Source organism: Eretmochelys imbricata, chromosome 16 (assembly GCF_965152235.1).
Source record: "Eretmochelys imbricata isolate rEreImb1 chromosome 16, rEreImb1.hap1, whole genome shotgun sequence".
NCBI lineage: Eukaryota > Metazoa > Chordata > Testudines > Cheloniidae > Eretmochelys > Eretmochelys imbricata.
Window position 1 is genome coordinate 21,203,727 of NC_135587.1, and position 20,367 is coordinate 21,224,093.

Consider the following 20,367-nt stretch of genomic DNA (forward strand, 5'->3'; position numbering starts at 1 on the left):
GTCAATGCCGGCGAGGGGTGGGGCTGAGTCTCCGGAGGCGGGCTCTCAGTGGTTAGCGCGGAGGCGGGAATGACCCGAGGTGGCTGCTGGTTGGACCGTTCCAGCAAGGGCGGGCCCAGGCGGGGAATGGCCCCGCCTCCTGCCCCGCAAGGAGCTGACTGGCCGGCCTGGGGCCTCTCTAGCCGTTGCTGAGGGGGGAGGAGGAGGAGGAGGCGGAGGCGGGCCATGGCGGGTCACAACCGCGCCCCAGCCGTCGGCCCCCGCTCCCCTTCCCCGAACCCCCACCTCTGGGGCGGTGAGAGCCGGGAGGGGGGGCATGGCGGGAGGGGGGGTGTCTCCCCGGGCCCCGAGTCCGCGCCGCCCGGCTGACGCGGCCCCTCTCTCCCCGCAGGCGAGGAGCCCGGCGCGGCCAACCCCTTCTCCTTCAAGGAGTTCGTGCGGAGCCAGGGCCGGAGCGCGGCCCCGCGCGGCGCCAGCCCCAAGGTAGCGAGGGGGCGGGGCGCGGGGAGGGACGGGCGCGCGATCCCCCCCCCGCCCAGCCAGCCCGCGACCCCCACCTGCGGCCTGTCTCCCTGCAGGGCGCCGCCGGGCCGCCGCCGCCCCCCGAGGCCTCGGGGCTGGGCCTGCGGCTCCCGGAGCCGTTTTTCCCGGACCCCAGCGCCGGCGGCACGCTGCTGGACGAGGAGGATGCGGAGTGGAGCGGGTGTTACCAGCCCGCCGCCGTGGAGGAGCGGGCCCACTTGGCCGGGCCCCGGGGCGCCTCGCCGGGGCCCAGCGCCTCGGACTCCTTTTACTGCGACCGCCCGGACTGGTCGGGGCTGGAGGACTCCGCTCCCTGGCCGCTGGACGAGAGCGACCCGCTGGGCTACGCAGCTCTCGGAACCGGGGACCGGAGCCTGGCGTCCGGGGCGGAAGCCGGAGATGGGCGTTATCACCCGCTGCAGCCCGCCGTCCGGGAGGTAGGCGGCTGAGCTCGTCTCTGATCGAGCTTGTAGAGCTCTTCCGGTCGGGGGAAAGTACTCGGAGCATCCCAGCCTCCAGCGCCACACTCAGAACCTTTCCCCGGCCTGAGGAGCTTCTCTCTCACCAGCAGAGAAGTTGGTCCAGTCAAAGATACTGCCTCGCCCACCTTGGCTTTCTCGTTTATAGTCCTGGTGGATTGTGAAGTGCTGGAGCTTGAGTTTGCACCTCAGCATGTTACAGAAACGTTATTTTAGGTCACCCTAAAGCAGGGGGTCTCAAACTGGGGGTCGGGACCCCTCAGAGGGTCAGGAGGTTATTTCATTGGGGGTGGGGGGGATGATCACAAGCTGTCAGCCTCCACCACAAAGCCAGCTTTGCCTCCAGCATTTATGAGGGTGTTAAATAAATTAAAAAACTTATAATTTTTTTTTATATATATAAGGGGGAGATTGTACTCAGAGGCTTGCTAAGTGAAAGGGGTCACCAGCACAAAAGTTTGAGAACTACTGCCCTAAAGGGTCTTTAAAATGTAACTTCATTGTCACTGAAGTCTGTGCATGGTACCAAGGCAACTTGGCTTCAGAGTTGGTTGAAATGAAGCCCCTTGAAATAGTTCTAAACTCTTCTTTATAGCATAAGCTAAAAGATCAGTACGATCACCAGACCATACATTCCTGATTTCTAATGAGAATTTTTCTGCAGCTACAAGAAGAAAATGCCAAACTAAGAAGCAAGATTAACCAGCTTCACTTCTTCTCTGAAATTCAGACAGACAAGTATGTATACTACAGCGGAAAAGAAATCATTAACTTAATAAATGAAGATGAAGTGCTGATATCCTTATACATTGTAACTAAATGAAACGAGATTTGTGACCGTTTAAACCAGTGGTCACCAACCGGTCGATCACGATCGACTGGTCAGTCCTAGAGGATCTCCCAGTCAATCACAATCTCCGGTGGTGTTGCAGGGCTGCTGCTAAGGCAGGCTCCCTGCCTGCCCCAGCCCCAAGCCCCTTCCGGAAGCAGCCAGCAGAAGCACCGCCCCTGCAGCTCCCATTGACTGGGAATGGGGAGCTGTGGCCAATGGGAGCTGCAGGGGCGGTGCTTGCAGAGAGGGGCAGTGCGTGGAGCCATGTGCCCCCCCCCCCCCCCCCCCCCCCCCCCCCCCCCCGGTTCTCCCGCAGGGATGCGTTGGCCGCTTCCAGGAGTGGTGTGGGGCCAGGGTAGGCGGGGAGCCTGCCTTAGTGGCAGCCATGCTGCACCACCAACCAGGAACTGCCGGAGGAAAGGGCTGCCTGGCGGCAGGCTGTGTTCCCCACCCCGAGCCCACTCCTGGAGCCAGCACCCCAAACCCCCTCCTGCACCCCAACCTCCAGCTCTAAGCCCCCTCTTGGAGCTTGCACCCCTCACCTCCTCCTGCACCTCAACCCCCTGCCCCAGGCTTAGTTCAGAGCCCCCTTCCACACTGCAAACCCCTTGGCCCCAGCCCTGAGCCTAAACTCCCTACCAAAACCCTACCCCAGCCCGGTGAGGGTGTGGAAGAGCGAACGATGGAGATTTGGGGGGATAGAGTGAGCGGGGCTTTGGGGAAGGGATGGGGTAGATCCTGGGTTGCCCTTAAATTCAAAAGTGATCTTGGGTGTAAAAAGTTTGGAGACCACTGGTTTACACTATTGTATGACAACTTCACTACAGGGTTATTTCAGCTGAGAAACTTTGGCTTCTAAGAAATCAGCTGGATTTCCTTTTAGAAGGAAATCAGGGAAAGTAAGTAGAATGTTAATCTGATTTGGTGTCTTGTTTTTTTAATAATAATTGGAGCCAAATCCTGTCCTCTTTTATAACCTATTCAACTCAGTTTGTCAATGAGGGCAAACTTGCCTATTGGAACACTTCAGAGTAATGTATTAATAATCCTTCCTTTGCTCCTGTGAGGCAAGTAAGTATTTTCATTTTACCAATAGGGAAATTGATGGTGGGGAGGTTCAGTGAATTTCCCCAGGTCACAGGTGAGTCAGTGACAGAGTTGTGATTAGAACTCAGGAATTTCTCTGTCCACTACACCATGCTGCTTCACATACTGAGGCAATTCACACTTTCCTAAAAATGGATTGTTACACAACCAACCACACCTCAGAATGGCTTGAAAAGCAACATAAAAACAAGTATCAGGGGGTAGCCGTGTTAGTCTGTATCCACAAAAACAACAAGAAGTCTGGTGGTACTTTAAAGACTAACAGATTTATTTGGGCATAAGCTTTCGTGGGTAAAACACCACTTCTTCAGATGCATGGAGTGAAAATTACAGATGCAGGCATTATATAATGACACATAAAGGGAAGGGAGTTACCTCACAAGTGGAGAACCAGTGTTGACAGGGCCAATTCGATCAGGGTGGATGTAGTCCACTCTCAATAATAGATGAGGAGGTGTCAATTCCAAGAGAGGCAAAGCTGCTTTTGTAATGGGCCAGCCACGCCCAGTCCCTATTCAAGCCCAAATTATTGGTGTTAAACATAACAACAGTGAATGGACTTGATGTGCAGAGATTCAGCTGCATAATTATCCTTGACGCTAATGGATGTTGAACAAATAAATCCCCTGAGGCCCAGCCTGGAAACCTAATTTTGTGGGTGGATTTTCTATAGTACATTAGAATGAACATTTTTGTCATACTGAAGCCTCTATCTAGGATGTTCTAAAAATATTGGACCCTTAAGAGAATCTTCTTGCCTGCAACACTTTGTACTCTCTCCCACTGAATGCAAATAAAAATGCCTACTTTGTTCTCTTTAACAAGGGTAAAGAAGCTTGAAAAAAAACTAGAAGAGAACAAGATTAAAGAGCAAAAAGAGGCTCGGGATCTAGAAGCAATGGTGCAGCATGTAGAACAGAATCTCCAGTTGATGACTGTAAATATTTCTTTGTGTTCTTATAGTACAGAACCATGATCAGGGTTGTCCTGTGGGTTTTTGTTTTCTCCCTCACACTGGAGGAAGCATAAGCAATGCAGGGGGGAGGATGGTTCAGTAATGGTAACATTCTCTTTTCAACTCTGACACTTGGGTTCAACTTTTTCCCTTACATTATTCAGGAGACAAGTTATCTATCACTTTTCATAGTATCAAGTGTCTATTACTGACAGCATGTCTGAAGCAAGGGCTGCTAACATGAAAAGGAGCTGAGTTCCACTCCAAAAGTACCTCAGTTATACAGGAGTCAGGGCTTTGCATGACTGATTAAAGAATCTTAATCACTCATAAAAAGAAAAGGAGTACTTGTGGCACCTTAGAGACTAACCAATTTATTTGCGCATAAGCTTTCGTGAGCTACAGCTCACTTCATCGGGTGCATACTGTGGAAAATACAGAAGTGATCACTTTAGATAAGCTATTACCAGCAGGAGAGTGGGGTGGGGGGAGAGAAAACCTTTTGTAGTGGTAAACACCCATTTTTTCATGGTTTGTATGTATAAGAACATCTGTATTTTCCACAGTATGCATCCGATGAAGTGAGCTGTAGCTCACGAAAGCTTATGCTCAAATAAATTGGTTAGTCTCGAAGGTGCCACAAGTACTCCTTTTCTTTTTGCGAATACAGACTAACACGGCTGTTACTCTGAAACTTAATCACTCATGTTCAGCTGATTCTGTGTAGCTTTCTGGAAACACCCAACTTACACATAATTTACAGATATTTACATATAGACATTGCCTGCAAGAAAGTTGGTATTTAAGTCATCTGTTTGTTTATAGTGAGTAAATTCTTTCCTTATTCAGAAGGAAGGAGATGTATTGCTGCCTTGATCACTTGATAGGGAAGGGATGTAACATACCGATCTTTGTTATTTTAGTCTCTTTGAGATAGGGCTTATACACTCCTCTGTATGAGGAAAATGCATAGTGCATTCTGGGCGCTACCGCAATATAAATATAAATAATCTTGGTATCTTTTATTTCAGAAACGGGCTGTGAAAGCAGAAAATAATGTTGTAAAACTGAGACAGGAAAATGCATTACTTCAGGTATGAATCTGTCCTCTCCTTTTTAAGGTTCTCTTACTGTATGAACTTCAAGTGAAAATATCTTGATATTTCGGAGTTTATAACAGTGCTACTGGAAAAGTATTCACCTGTGGGTGAATCTTCTATAAAATGTCCTTGTGTTCTGATTGAACGTATATTAAGTCAATGTAAACCAAAAATTTCACGATTCCAAAGTTTAGAATTTGTGCGCCATGGGACCAGTAACTATTGTGAGGCTTCTTATCCCACAGAATCTGAGATTTCTCACTTTCCATTGGCATAAACACTGACTTTTAGCCATGGTATGTTATACGTGATAGACATTAAAATCGTATTATTCTGATTAACCTCTTCCTTATCCCCAATGCACACTCTAAATTTGAACTGATTTTAGTGCCTTGTATCTTACACTGGTAAGAGAAGACAGTAACCCCAACACCACCTGGAAGTCCAGATTTCTGATATCAAGTATTAACTTCTGAATGAGTTGGTAAATCTACTACTATAATATCAGAATTAAAGTTGAGTAAGGGAAGCAGCAGCAAGATGGTTTTCAGAATGAAGCAGATTTCAAGACTGCTAACTAGCAACCTGCTAGGGTTAGAAGCACATGGTGGGACTCTAGTACAGATGCTTTCAGGTCTGGTAAAGACTTCCAAGGTTAGTCCTGGATCAGAGATCACATGAAGAATTTTGATCCCTGTAAGTGGAGACCATGATCTTGCAGATGGCACAAGTTCCTAATGGAGAGAGCCCTAAATTAGCCCCCCAAAGGTAGCATTCAAGTACTCATAGGAATTGTTTTCTTATGCCCTTTTATATAAATAAATGTGCATCTGCTCCAGAGAAATTGTTTATAATAAACTAAACTCTTCCTAAGGTTCAGCTGAAGAATTACAAGACAGAGAATGAAGCCTTGAAGACGGGCGAGTCTGCTAGTTTGGCTGTAGTGAAACAAAATGCAGATGTTGCCCTGCAGAATCTTCTGAGAGTAATTACAAATTCACGCTCTTCAATAAAGTAAGTTCAGCTTTATAAAGGGAACAGGAAAATAAAGAACTTGTCCTAATAGGAGTCTATAGACTAAATGAAAATTACAGTACTGGAGGCTCTTCCATTGACATTCATGAGATCATGTTTACATTTTGAATTTCAATTTCACATAGCATGGAGGTGCAAACAGACTGTTCAGTTTCACTTTCTAGTTTCACCTACAGTAGCTCAGTGTTGCTATGTTTGTGTTGTGCACACACTGCAGGAAAATAATTATACGATTCAGATTTTTCACTAACTGTTCAAAATTAAGTCCATTTTCTGTGTAATATTAAGCTTTTGTACAACTAGGGTTTTTAATTAACACTGTAAATATTAATCCTAAACTACCTAAATCTTTTCTTTTACAGTGAATTTTGCAATTCAAGTGAACTGTTTTTCTTAGCAACTGAAATTGCATAGATGTTCTCTGACGTTCTTTGTCTCTGCATATCAACCCCTCTTCTGGTAACATTTCTTGCTACTTGTAATCTACCCTATCCTGTTCAGTATTTTGTTTTTTAAATTCCAGGCAATTGGTCTCTGGAGCAGAATCATTGCAGGTTGTTGCCGAACTCCTTAAATCGATAGACAGAATTTCTGAAATTTCAGATGATGGACCGTGAAAAAACCACTAAAGGAACTCAACCCCAAGAGTTCTGTTTACATACCAAAATCACTATTCAAAGATTGTTTGCTTTAATATTTAAAAAATGCTTTGTCTTAAAATATGCAACCTTTACCCTTAATGTTTTTATTGTGGGAGAACAGTTATGTACTGGTGTAGTATTACCCTTCCTTACATTGTATCAACAGTACAATGGCAGCCACTGGCTCTCCGAAACCTGATCCAGCAAAGCATATATTTTAAGTGCTTTGCTGGATTGGGACCTCAAGACCCAGCCTTCGCTGTTTGTGCATTGCAGTCTCCCATTAAAATGAACTGGAGCACTGGACTCAAAACACTATGCTCCCTGCATTTTCCCCTCATTCCCTCTAGTAGTACTGTGTCAAAGTATTTTATAAATGCTAGGAGCAAATAAATCTTTTCTGTGGTTTTGTTTTTGTTACTGCCATGAGTGGTGAGATAGGGGAAAATATTTTGAACTCTTGTATAATTAAATATGAAAATGAGACTACACCATACATAATACTTTAACAGTTTAAGTACTTTCTAAATATATTTAAAAATGGCTTTTTAATTGTATTAGGTTTTGTAACAATACTTTTTTTAAAAAAGAAATTAAACTGCAAAATACTATTGCCTTTTGTTGGTGATTCTTGGTGGTTTAAACAAAATGGTTTTCAGAAAATAAAAAATGATGGGTTCTTTTTTAAAGTGGAAAGAGAGTCACTTTGGTAGAGGTGAGGCAGCTGCTTTTGTGCAATGGACTACTTTCCAGAAAAAGTCCAGAACTCTGATCTAATACAATAGTGTATTCTGTCTAATACAGGCATTGAGTATAATGCGTATAAATATACCCATAAACTCAAATTTGAGCAGAAGTGAAACTATAATTACATATACCAACTTCAGGTGTGACTGAACAAATGGAGTTAACATTTCTTTGTGCAAAACAAGTGCCAATGAAATAGTAGTGACTGGAAAAATGGGGAAGTTAATATAGGTACAGTGTGAGAAGAAATTAGCATTTGGGAATTAGTCGTTACTCAAATTTGCAGTATTTATTTCCAGTGTTACTATGGCAGGTGCAGTGAAGGGAAGTGTAGGAAATAAAAGTGTATACTAGCTGCTGCACCCTACCTCAATTGTTAACATTGAGGTGGTGTAAGTGGCATGCGCACAGGGTAGTTCTGGAAAGACAGCAGCAAGGTGAGATCAGCAACCTCTTTCAGAGGCATCCCAGGTGGATGCTTTCCTTTATTTATAAAAAGGAGTACTTGTGGCACTTTAGAGATTAACCAATTTATTTGAGCATAAGCTTTCGTGAGCTACAGCTCACTTCATCGGATGCATACTGTGGAAACTGCAGAAGATATTATATACACAGAGACCATGAAACAATACCTCCTCCCACCCCACTCTCCTGCTGGTAATAGCTTATCTAAAGTGATCACTCTCCTTACAATGTGTATGATAATCAAGTTGGGCCATTTCCAGCACAAATCCAGGTTTTCTCACCCCCCACCCCCCCTCCAAAAACCACACACAGAAACTGGGGGGGTGAGAAAACCTGGATTTGTGCTGGAAATGGCCCAACTTGATTATCATACACATTGTAAGAAGAGTGATCACTTTAGATAAGCTATTACCAGCAAGAGAGTGGGGTGGGAGGAGGTATTGTTTCATGGTCTCTGTGTATATAATATCTTCTGCAGTTTCTACAGTATGCATCCGATGAAGTGAGCTGTAGCTCACGAAAGCTTATGCTCAAATAAATTGGTTAGTCTCTAAGGTGCCACAAGTCCTCCTTTTCTTTTTGTGAATACAGACTAACAGGCTGTTACTCTGAAACCTTCCTTTATTTATATAAACTAGTTGTCTCCCGGGGGAGCGGTGGTCCTCGCTTTAAGGCCAGACAAATGAACTACCAGCAGCCTCCTGGGGGCAGCAAGCGCCTGCCTAGGCATTTAAGCCCTGGGCTCCGGTTATTCCGGTCTGCTTCTGGCTGTGCGGCCGGTTACGATGTGTGGGCTGAGGCAGCCACCTCCCTCCCCCTTCCTTCGCGGTGTACCAGGGGGCGGGGTGAGGAAGGCGGCCAGGTCCCCTCTGCTCTGGCTGCAGGGGCGGCCGCCCAGGCCCCTGCTGTTCCGCCTCCCGGGGCCGCGGGAGCACTGGGCGAGCCCGAGACCAGGAAGAGGCTGGGTCTGGAGGAAACACGGGCTGGGTCACCGCCACCTCTCCGGGCGTCCACTCGCCGTGACCGCCTCCGCCCCTTCACGTGGCGGCATTCAGCCAATCAAACAAGTCTCCTAGGGGACAGGAAAAATGCCGCGGCACGTGATTCCTCAACCCAGTCAAAAATCACCCTCCCTGGGCACGTGGTAGCCACACATTGCCTCCCCCTCCGCACATGATACCGGCCGTCCAATCACGTTAGCTCCTGGGTCAGGTGACCGTCTCCTAGGCAGTGGGAGGGCGGAGCTAGCGCGGCTGGCGGGTCTGGAGGCGCTGAGGGAATCTCGCCTCCGCCTCCCTCGGGGCTCCGCAGCCGCTGCGGCCATGGCCCATTACCTGGGGCCGGCTGGGGACCTCCTGCGGGAGCGCGGTGAGGGGCGCGGGGCGGCGCGGGCGGTGTGTGGGGCTGGGGCGGGCTGCAGGCTGGCCCCCCGGCCGTTACCTGGGGGACGCGCTCCGGGCGGGGGGGGGCTGCGGAGCCCCTGCCGCCTGCAGCCACCCTCCCGCCCCTGGGGGACGGGGAGGGGCGCCGCCGCCCTGGCTGCAGGCGCTGCCGCTGACCCTTCTGCGTCTCTCTCTGTCTCAGAAGTCATGTCGCCTGTGGATTTACACGCGGAAAGAGAGAAAATCCGGCGGGAAATAGAGGAGCTAGAAAAGAGCTTGGACCCTGCTATCCCCAGTATCGAAGTCCTGGTGTCGGATTCCAGTCTGGACTCGGATTCCGACGTAGGTCCGTTCTCACGGCGTGAAGCTGTTTCTCTGATCTCTTACAGTTACTCTAGTTCTGCCCGAAAGATGTGTCCCGCAGCGTCTAGAGGCTGATCCTGAGGGCAGTGGCCTTCTCTCCTAATTCCATCGGGCTTGTGTGCAGGGCTTAAATGTTGTCACAGTGTTTCCTGCTAAAAACTGCTTGTCGGCGCCTGCTTTATAATTTGTGAAAGGCTTGTTTGGTACCTTGGGGGAAAATCAAATGTGATGTTTGTTTCTTGTGGGTGCTAGAAATCCAGTCGTTATCCCGTTGATCCTACAGTGGTCACGTGAAAACTCTGAGAATGTGAGGGTCTTGCCTGCATATTTTTAAAATCACTTTATATTATATACAAATGTGCTTTAGATTCATATATTTTACCTATAGAAGGGACTGTCATGATCATATAGTCTGATCTCCTGCATAGCACAGGCTCAAGAACCTTTCTTAATAATTCCTGCATGAAGCCCGTAACTTCTGTTTGAGATATAGCATTCGATGAAGTGAACTGTAGCTCACGAAAGCTTATACTCAAATAAATTTGTTAGTCTCTAAGGTGCCACAAGTACTCCTTTTCTTTAGCATAACTAAAGGAGAACAGTTCTCTCTTCTATGATACATTGGGTAGGATTTGAACCTGTGACCACTTGCATGCAAAACATGACACTTTGTACTTCTCTACTAAGCAATTGCACCTGTTAATCATTTTATAGAGATGTTTATACCATTTGTTTTTGCTATCAAATTGTAGTCCGATACCTGTGGTTTTCGTTGCATCACATTACTTATGGTATGTCTATACTGGATCGGCGAGCAGTGATCGATCTAGTGGGGGTCGATTTATCGCATCTAGTCTAGATTTATAAATTAACCACCAAGCGCTCTCCCGTCAATTCTGGTACTCCACCGGAGCGGAGCGAGAGGTGCAGGTGGAGTCGACTCACCACAGTGAGTAGATCTAAGTACGTGGACTTCAGCTATGTTGTTCACATAGCTGAAGTTACGTAACTTAAATCGACCACACGCACCCCCCAGTGGAGACCAGGCCTTATCTAAGAGTCTTATTTCTGTGGCTCCTTTCCATGAAGAGCACATGTTATGTTACATCTGCTGTAAATATAATTGTACTGTATTTTATGTAAGGTCAAAATTCTATGGTTGTGCTTTAAAGCTAAAGAAAAGGGAATGTGGAATAGATAAAGGGGAGTAATAGACACTTGAAATGAATTAGCAAAAAGAAAAGGAGTACTTGTGGCACCTTAGAAAATTGATAAGGCAGAGGTTACAAAAAAGCTTTTTCCAAACTGGTGTCTACTGAGGAGAAAGTTCTTGTACGGGCAGTTGCCAGGTTTTGTGATGAGACAGATGAAGTGGGCAGTAGTTGAGAGGGAGGGGATTAAGGAGGCGCATGATCTGCCAAGTGGGCTGGAACCAGTCAGTGGAGTGTGTTACAAACAAGGAGGGCAATATTAAACTGGCTTATGGATTCAAACTGCTATTTTGGAGTGTTGCCAAAAGCTAAATCAAGCAGGTGTAAATAATCATATTTTTGTTGTTGTTCATAATTGGGGTGGGCATGTCTGTTCAGTGCAATACGCACACAAACCATCTGTCTTAACCTGCATCTGCCTGCATCTTTGTGGTGAGACATCCCTTTAAGAAAAAGAACTGCAAAAAGTCTTAAGCCACCAGCTGCTAGTCTTGGTGCTCACTGTGCACATTCCTTCATTTTACTACACCCCAATTCTCCACATACCCAAGTACATGCTTACCTTTAGTGGTCTTATGGAGAACAAAAATGGAAGCTGTATTTATAGCTGAAGTCTGTGGGATTACTCATGTGCTTTGAAAGTTAAGCACATTCTTAAATGTTGCAGGATTGGAGCCCTAGTCTGCTTGGTTCTGCACCCTGGATTATTTGTTGACGTTGCTCACCATAGGAGCTGAGACATAGCTTAATTGCAACTCTAGTTGTTGAGAGATGTTCTTTCATTCTCCAAAGAAAAAAATGTCAGTGAATGGTGATTTATCGAAGTTTAGTCTTGGCAACCTTAACAGTGGCCTCAAATGTTGTTGGGTCAGACTTAAGAAATTATGTATTGTTCTGTTTTCTTGTAATCATCTTAGCCGGAAAGCTTTTGCTTTCAAAGCTCTTGTCATCTTTACATAAGAATGACCATACTGGGTCAGACCAAAGGTCCATCTAGCCCAGTATCCTGTCTTGCAACAGTGCCCAATGCCAGGTGCCCTAGGGGGAATGAACAGAACGGGTGATGATCAAGTGGTCCATCCCCTGTCGCCCACTCATAGCCTCTGGCAAACAGAGACTAGGGACACCATCCCAGCCCATCCTGGTTAATAGCCATTGATGGACCTATCCTCCATGAGCTTATCAAGTTTTTTCGAACCCTGTTATAGCCTTGGCCTTCACAACATCCTCTGGCAAGGAGTTCCACAGGTTGGCTGTGCTTTTTGTGGAAAAATTACTTCCTTTGGTTTGTTTTAAACCTGCTGCCTATTAATTTCATTTGGTGACCCCTAAATCTTGTGTTATGAGAAGGAGTAAATAACATTTCCTTATTTACTTTCTCCACACGAGTCATGATTGTATAGACCTCTGTCATATCCCCCCCCCCCTTAGTCGTCTCTTTTCCAAGCTGAAAAGTCCCAGTGTTGTTAATCTCTTCATATGTAAGCCATTCCATACCCCTAATCATTTTTGTTGCCTTTTTCTGAATCTTTTCCAATTCCAGTATATCTTTTTTGAGATGGGGTGACCACATCTGCACGCAGTATTCAAGATTTGGGTGTACCATGGATTTATATATGTTTTTCCGTAATAAAAAAAAAAAATCTTATACTTCTATTTTTAACAGATGATCTGGATGATGATGACTCAGATGCCCATACTGAAATGGTAATTCATCTTACTTAAAATGAATCATCCTATCTTTCTGATAATGGGGGAAGAACAAACAGAATTTCGTATGTCTCTAGGAGGCTTTTCACATTTTTACACCTAAAGGGAAATGTTGCATCTGAGAGGGGAAAGTTACTGCTAAAGTTTTCATTTTTACAAGTCCTGTTACTGTTTTTTCTGTGGAAAAATAAAACATTTTAATTAGAGATAATGTTTCCTGGAACTCATATTTAAAAATATTTGTATAACAGAGCACATACAAAGGGAACTTTCTTTGTGGGTCAGACCCAGTTGATGTTATTGCAGGGCTCACTGGAGTTTCATATCTGACTAGTTAGCTATTTGGATGTAGTGCACTTGCAAAAACAGAGTTCTGTTTCACCCACAATGTTTTTATTTAGTAGTTCATACTAAACTATATCTAGACACTCTAGAAATCATGCATTTGGGGATAAATAACAGCAGAGGGGGAGAAATGAGATGAAGAATCAGGAGCGTAGTTCTGGAAGGCTGGCTCATACAGCAGAGGAGAAGGTCCTGGCATCAACAGCTGCAAAATTGTGAGACTGGCCAGAGAAGAGGCAAGTACTAAGGGCCTGATACTGCACCTGTAGAAGCCAGTAGCTACATTCCCATTGACTTCAATGGAAGCAAGTTCAGGTCCAAAATCAGTAGAGGACAAGAGAGAGGGGAAATAGACAAGGTTGATGATGTTGGCAGTGAGAGCACTAAAGAGGACAGCCAGGTTAGAAATGCACAGTTGTTTTCAGAAGGATTTACACAATATTTCTGACATTAATGGTAGTGGCTGGTTAAATTAAAATCACTGTCTGTCTGTTCAAAGCAAGCCTGGCTCTCTTCCCTTCTATCTGCTTAAATCACATTTATTTCGCCTCACATCAGGAAGTAGAGAAAGAAGGGGGCAGTAGTGATGACGACGACATTGATAACAACCTCCCAGCAGACCCAGAAACATGTTTACAGATGAACCTCGTGTATCAAGAAGTTATTCAGGAAAAGATAGAGGAAGTCAACCTTTTGATCGCACAAAACAAAGAACAGCAGGCAGGTGGAACTTGGGAAAAATGTTCCTTGATGCACAGTTGGGGTGTAATTTTTCTCCCATTCATATCAATGAGGGAAGAAGTCCTGCGGGTGTTTTTTAAATGGGAGTAAATTTGAGTCCTTGAATTGTGATTTATTTGGTGAATCATCTTCAAGTCTCTGGAACTTTGAAGATTTTATCAAGTATCAGCAGAGGGCAGCATGATCTGCAGAGTAAAGGAATCCTATTGATTTTGTTTGTATACCAAGAGCATGATCCTGGGAATCATGTGAGTGGCTCCATTAACTTCAGTGGAATTGCTTATGGATTGTAAGGATTGGCAAGATCGGGCCCTAAATCTGGGTTTAAAATGACTTGCAAAACCTAATATGAAGAGAGACTTTTTTTAATGAAATCCTGTTTTAGGGGTCTGTTTTCACTGGGCTATTTAATTTAAAAAAAAAAAAAAAAAGCATTCAATTGATGAGTTACAAACTTCCAAGCAGCATTTTCCTAATGTAGGAGAAGCACTAACATTACAGTAAAAATGAAGCCGAATGAAGCTAAAGTGAGTGAAGCTTTTAAAAAAAAAAAAAAAAAAAAAAGCATCAATGTGGGAGGTAAACTAGATTTTTATTATAATTGGTACCATGTGGGTAAGGAATTTCTTTTTAAAGTAGATTGCACAGAAGTTTTCAGAAATAACGCCTTGATAGGCCCTATGGATAAAACTAAGATAGGGATATTAATCTTCACAATGCAAACAAGTTTTTTTTGATGGTTTTCTATTATGGTTTTGGATGCTTCATTCCTTGCCATTGGTGATTTTGACATGTAGCACATGTATGTAGTTAGTCTTTTTTTGCTTGCACTGGGATGGTGACAGCTAGATTTTTGCTCATTACAGCAAGTTGCTCTTGTCTCTATTTTGTGTTGGTCCATTTGGCAGTTACATAGGAAATTTGCCAGGTTGCAGAAACTACAATTAAAAGATTAGCTAATATATATAGTGTGATGGTGTAAGGTAATTGGGGCTTAGCCTGGGATATGCATAACAGCAGGGCTGCTGGCTGGCTGAGTTTGAGGTGGAATCATTTAAAAGTCTCTGTGAAGTGTATGGTTTTCAATTAATGATTTGTATTGTAGAAAGAAATTATGTGTGAGGTTGGTGGTCCAAAGATGGCAAAGGCAGGAGATGGTAAACTTCTACCACTGAATATGTTCTTGGGCCATTTTATGAAGCCGTACTTCAAGGATAAAGTATCAGGAATTGTAAGTATAATTAAATGCATACTGTGCTCATTATTCCAGTGTCATTTAGCCTTAGTTTGTTACTTGCACTCCCTCTTGAAATGAACATTGCTGAATGCTAAGGTCATTGCATCTAAGTTTTCAATGGGTTTTGTGTTTCTTTGTTTCCCCTGATTTGAGATAGAGACTTAGGCAAAAAACTAGCAAGCAAACGATAAGCTATCAGACTCTTAAGATATAAAAGACATGGGGAAATGTCTTGTTTGTCTGTCCGTCCCCCCTCCCCCCCCAACAAAATTCTGGCTTATACAGCATCCAGAAAACAAAGGAGTGCCTTTAAAATATATGTTCATAACCATTCTGTTATAAAATGCATGTGACCTGGAAGAGGATTCTGGGTAATAGCATGGAAATCTACCCACCAAGCTTTCTAGGCACAGCACAGTATGATGTCAGGCAAGTGACAAGCTGTGACTTCTTTGTTTTGTTACCTCATCTTCCCAGCCCAACCCCCACTGTCTGTTTTACCCACCTGTTCCATCCTGACTGTCATGTAAACTGAGCTCTCTGAGGCAAGGGCTGTCATCTCCGTTACATAAGAACGGCCATACTAGGTCAGACCAATAGTCTATTCAGCCCAGTATCCTGTCTTCCGACAGTGGCCAGTGCCAGGAATGAACAGAACAGGGCAATTATCAAGTGATCCATCACCTGTTTTCCAGTCCCTGCTTCTGGCAGTCAGAGGCTGGGGACACCTAGGGCATGGGGTTGCATCCCTGACTGTCTTGACTAATAGCCATTGATGGACCTATCCTCCAAGAATTTATCTTATTCTTTTTCGAATCTAGTTATAGTTATGGCCTTCACAACCTGTCAGTGCCACAGTTACGTATCTTAGCCCACTAGGGCCTGACCTTGGTTGTGGTTACTGTAATACAAATAATAACTGCTCTTCATTTATGAATCCTTATCCAAAATGGTCACACATTTTTTTTGAATTGGAGTGGGCAGGTGTCGCATGCATACCATTACCCAAAGTGCTCTTCAACCCAATTCCCAGCTGGTGTGAGACACTCAACATGGATGAGTGGACTGAGCGCTGGGTAGAAAGAAAGGAACTCAAGAGTTCTCACATTAGCTGTGCCACTGACTTGCTTGGTAGTCTTGGGCAAATCACTTAACTTCTCACTCCCTTAAGATCCCTATTTATAAAATGGGAATAAAGCTGCTTGCATGCCCATCCCTCATGGAGTTCCTCTGAACTAGTTTATAATGTGCTCTGTGCAGCAGGAGAGTGTGAATGCACAGGCTTGAATTGTCGAATCTGTTTTATAGCAGTGCTGGTGTCAGAGCTCTGGGAATGAGCTGAATTCTCAATAAAAATGTAACATTTATGCTGTATCTAACATCTCTGATCTTTGCTAGGGCCCTCCTGCCAATGAAGATACCCGAGAAAAGACAGCCCAAGGCATAAAATCCTTTGAGGAGCTGCTTATAAAAAAGTGTAAGAAACTTCCTGTCTGTGTGCACTGCTCCATGTTCTGTAGTAGGCTTGGCAAACTCACTGAGGTTTTCTGCATCCGCTTCCTCCTTGTTTTTCTTCAGTGTTCACATTGTTATGCGTTGAAGCCACCAATGCACCATGGAAATGGTGCAGACGCTAAAAGTAAATGGGACTGCTCTGAATTATGCTAAACTCTGCTAGCCTTGAATGTTGGCATGGCTGATAGAAGGCTCTTCCCTTCCCTTGCATCTGCCCTGACACATTGCATGTTAAATTGTGCAGCTGTCCTATTAGCTCACACAAGCTAAGCAGGGTTGTGCCAGGTCAGTACTCCGATGGGAGCACCTAGATGTTACGAAATTGGTGCTAGGGATGCAGTAGGTGACGCTCTTTCATGAGCTGGGTCTCGCATCAAGTTAGCAATAGAACCAGGGATAGAACCCAGATTTCCTGTTTCTTTGTGCCTCTAGGCACAGAGGGGACCAGCAACAATCCAGGCACAATGCACGTGGACCTTTCCAAGAGACCCTGGGGATACTTTGAAGTGGTGGTTGAAGCCAGTGGGTTTACTTATTGGAGGTGGCCTTGTATTAGTGACTTTGTGCCTTCAATCTGTGTTTTGTCCCCAGGGAAAAGCAGAGAGAAGAGCCTGCTGAACAAATCAGTAATAAGTGACCGTTTGCAGCGTCTGCTTCAGCCAAAGTTACTGAAGTAAGCAAAGCATAAGTCCCATCGCTACTAATGAAACAAGTGTATTCTGGGATTTAATGGCTGGTTAGGCAGTGGGGAGGAGAGTGACTAAGAGCTGTTATCATTTCCACCTCCCTTCTCTCAAGTGCATGCCTTGGCACAGTTACTGCCACCTGCAGTGAGGTTACAAAGCACAGCAGGGAGAGGGTTGTGTGTTTGGGCCTGGGATGGTCAGCCTGTGACTGTAGGGAGCATAGGTCAAGATGTGAATGACTCAGTGATTTACATTGCCGGTAATTAGCAGGCTGGGAGTTCGCTTTTATATCTCAAAAGTACCAAGACATTTCCTAGCCATTCAGCCCTTCCCGTTAATATAATTGGTATGGCCTAAAATCCTGTTACAGGAGCTGTGACGTTTGGGCTTGGAGGGCTAGCGTGTAGCCCTTGAGCCCTAGCTGTACATCTTAGAATAAACTGAACAGCATGGAAACAGATTCTTGTTCCTACTCAGTATCTCCCTGCACTGGGCTCCTGGGGGGATATGGCTTGTCTGAGCCATGGACCTGGCACGCTTCTCTGTCTGCGGCCGCAGCAGCCATGCAGATCTTCTTAGATCCAACTTCCGGGAGTGGGGAAAGCACTTGGTCTGTCACCTGTTCTGTAGATTAGCACTTGGTCTAGATGAGGAGGCAAAGCATAAGCAGTGGGTCTGCTATGTGGAAGAGTGTCTGGCTGGGGGCTGTTTTCTGGAAGGTGGGGACAAATGCAAAGCGTTGGATTTTGAAATAAGCTCCTTGCAATAAGGATGGCAGAAGAAAGAACCCAGCTTTTGGGCCTGCCAACTTTAACACTATCTTATAGCACTTACCCTTGCTTCTGTTTAGTCATGTTTCATAATCTTGGAAATGTCCTTAAACAGGCTCAGCTATTTGAATCAGAAACTGGAAAAAGCCAAGAATGAAATGGAAAAGAAGATTTTCGAAAAACAAGTCAAAGAAGCAGAGCGTGAAATAGAGGAGATCAAGTGAGAGGATTATATTCTGGGTGAAGTGGACACTATCTCTTCTAGGGATTCCCCCTCCTCTCCACCCCCCCACCCCCGCGCCCCCAAAGACATTTGTAAAGCTCAAACACCAACAGACTTAAGCTGGGAAAACCTTGTCTTATTCTGGTTTGCAAACTATTCCAAAAACAGTGTTCAAACCTTCCAGCATTGTTTCAGAGCCCTCACTCCTCAACTATTTGGTAGCAGTGTTGTAGAGTGTTTTGGGTATTAATATGCAAATGTAGGCATCTGGCTTTGTCTCATCACTTCTGCCTCCAGTACTGAAGTGTTGCAATCAAAAGCTTTTAGTTTAGCTGCATTGAAGTTAGGAATTCAGAGCCATTTGTAAAGCTTTGGGCACTGCTTTGGGTGTACTGATGTTCTGTATAGTGCATTTCAGAATTGTGGTAGAGTTAAACTCCTATAAAGCGAGCGTCAAGAATCTGTGTGCGCTAAGGTACGTGTGTGTGTGAATTTGCCTCATTCAAATAGGTGCCATTTGGGCTTGTCTAAATTATAAAAATTAACTGTTTGTAGACAACACTTTTCTGCATTCCTTTCATCACCCCTATTGCAAAGTATATTAGTGTGTCACCTTAGGGCATTGTCACGTCTGGGTGCTGTGAAAGGAAAATACAGTTTATACACAGGTTAAGGTACTCTCTTAGAGACATTCTAAAGTCCATAAGAGGATTTAGACACAAGTCTAAGTTATACGGTAGGTGTATTACAGCTTTGGCAGCTACGGTATACTAAGGGAGTTAATTAATGTGTGTACCTAGTGTCATTTATTTGTGTTATCGTGGTAGCTAGGAGCCCTGGTCATGGACTGGTCCACATTGTGCTAAACACAGCATGTCCTGTTAATCACAGAGTGTTGAGGATTTTTTTCCAAGGGGCCTATGGGAATTAGGGAACCAACTTCTATTGGAATTCAGAGAGAATTGGGAGTCTGAAGCCCTTAGATCCCTTTGTCTTCATTATAGAATGATTTCCAATCTCGTGTCACTTCAGTCCCATACAACCTGTCTCATGACATGCTGTGAGCCTAACAAACAGAAGTGCTTACCTTCTCTTGCTGTTTGCTGGCAGGCCTTGATGTTACCAAAGGAAGTATCTGTCCCTAGAAAGCCTGTATTCTGCAGGTGTGCCAGGGGTGGGAGAGGGAAGGCAAACAGATGAAGCAAATGCCAGTGTCAGATCATCTTAACAATGATTAAGAGCCTGAGTCTCTACACTTCCCATTGAAGGCAATGAGATTTGGAGGTGTACAGCGCTTTGCAAGATTAGGCATAGAAAGAGACCCAATGGCTGATGTGATCATTTCTTCTTCCCCATACTTTTAGCCATCTGCCAGAGGAGGCCTTATTAGGAAACAGACTGGATGAGCATGACTGGGAGAAGATTTCCAACATCAATGTAAGTTGGTAGACCAATTACTTAGACCCAGATTCTGCCTCTCTTCCTCTCCAAGTTGCCCCATTGATTTCAATGGGACTTTTTGTGAAATAAAGAACTACTTTGGGTGGACAAGGGAGGTAGAACCCAGCCTTTAGCACTTCGCTCTTTTCAAAGGGCTGCAACCCAAACCATGATTTAACTTCCAAATATCCATCTGGGTTCAAAGTGGGAGGGGACAGGTTTGAGATTTGGCATTGTGGAAGGGATTCAAAAGTTAGGTGCCAATGGAAAATACCCAACTCTTTACACCAAGATTATAACAGCAAAATATATTTGAAAATTTATTTAAGAAATAAGCCTTTTGCATCAATCTCACTCAGTTTGCTAGGATATTTCGGTAATGTCTGCAAGGCAGAGCCAATCTGTGTTGTTTCTCTTAGTTTGATGGAAGTCGCAACGCAGAAGAGCTGAGGAAATTCTGGCAGAACTGGGAGCATCCGACCATCAACAAGAGGGAGTGGAATGAAGAGGAGATAGAGAAGTTAAAGGAAATAGCTGCGAAACATAATTGTCTGGACTGGCAAACTATAGCCCAGGAGCTTGGGGTAAGGTGTTCCCCACTATGAACCAAATATTTATTTGAGGCGTAGGGTTAGATTTGAAAATAATGCAGCCTGTGCTGAGAAGTGACTTGCAGTGATGGGTGTACTGTAGGGTGCTGTTTTGAAAAGAAGTTCATTGTAGTGCTCAGGAAATGGATAAACCAAGCGAGTCCTAGCAAGGCATAGTGTAGGCAGGTGCTATATGCAGACCTCCCCACACATACTCCTCCATTCTGACCTCTAGCATTTCTGCTGTTCTAGTTCTGGGCCTTTCTCCAAT

The 20,367-nt window shown here is 44.8% G+C and overlaps 2 protein-coding genes across 2 annotated transcripts in view; both read left to right on the forward strand.

Moving 5' to 3' along the window:
* Nucleotides 1-220: 220 nt before the first annotated feature.
* ENTR1 (endosome associated trafficking regulator 1) lies at nucleotides 221-7,282 on the forward strand. Its single transcript, XM_077836046.1, has 8 exons — nucleotides 221-295; nucleotides 392-483; nucleotides 579-959; nucleotides 1,666-1,739; nucleotides 3,766-3,877; nucleotides 4,927-4,989; nucleotides 5,870-6,009; nucleotides 6,554-7,282. The coding sequence occupies exons 1-8, from the start codon at nucleotides 226-228 to the stop codon at nucleotides 6,645-6,647; spliced, it is 1,026 nt and encodes a 341-aa protein (XP_077692172.1). The 5' UTR covers nucleotides 221-225; the 3' UTR covers nucleotides 6,648-7,282.
* A 1,848-nt stretch (nucleotides 7,283-9,130) lies between these two features.
* The window catches only part of SNAPC4 (small nuclear RNA activating complex polypeptide 4), a 29,284-nt gene continuing 18,047 nt past the window's right edge, over nucleotides 9,131-20,367 (forward strand). Inside the window, exons 1-10 of the mRNA XM_077835939.1 lie at nucleotides 9,131-9,251; nucleotides 9,468-9,611; nucleotides 12,506-12,546; nucleotides 13,453-13,618; nucleotides 14,745-14,866; nucleotides 16,271-16,349; nucleotides 16,979-17,060; nucleotides 17,959-18,063; nucleotides 19,431-19,503; nucleotides 19,926-20,090. Coding sequence (XP_077692065.1) covers nucleotides 9,206-9,251; nucleotides 9,468-9,611; nucleotides 12,506-12,546; nucleotides 13,453-13,618; nucleotides 14,745-14,866; nucleotides 16,271-16,349; nucleotides 16,979-17,060; nucleotides 17,959-18,063; nucleotides 19,431-19,503; nucleotides 19,926-20,090 — 1,023 coding nt within the window. The 5' untranslated portion in view covers nucleotides 9,131-9,205. The remainder of the gene's footprint in view (nucleotides 9,252-9,467; nucleotides 9,612-12,505; nucleotides 12,547-13,452; nucleotides 13,619-14,744; nucleotides 14,867-16,270; nucleotides 16,350-16,978; nucleotides 17,061-17,958; nucleotides 18,064-19,430; nucleotides 19,504-19,925; nucleotides 20,091-20,367) is intronic.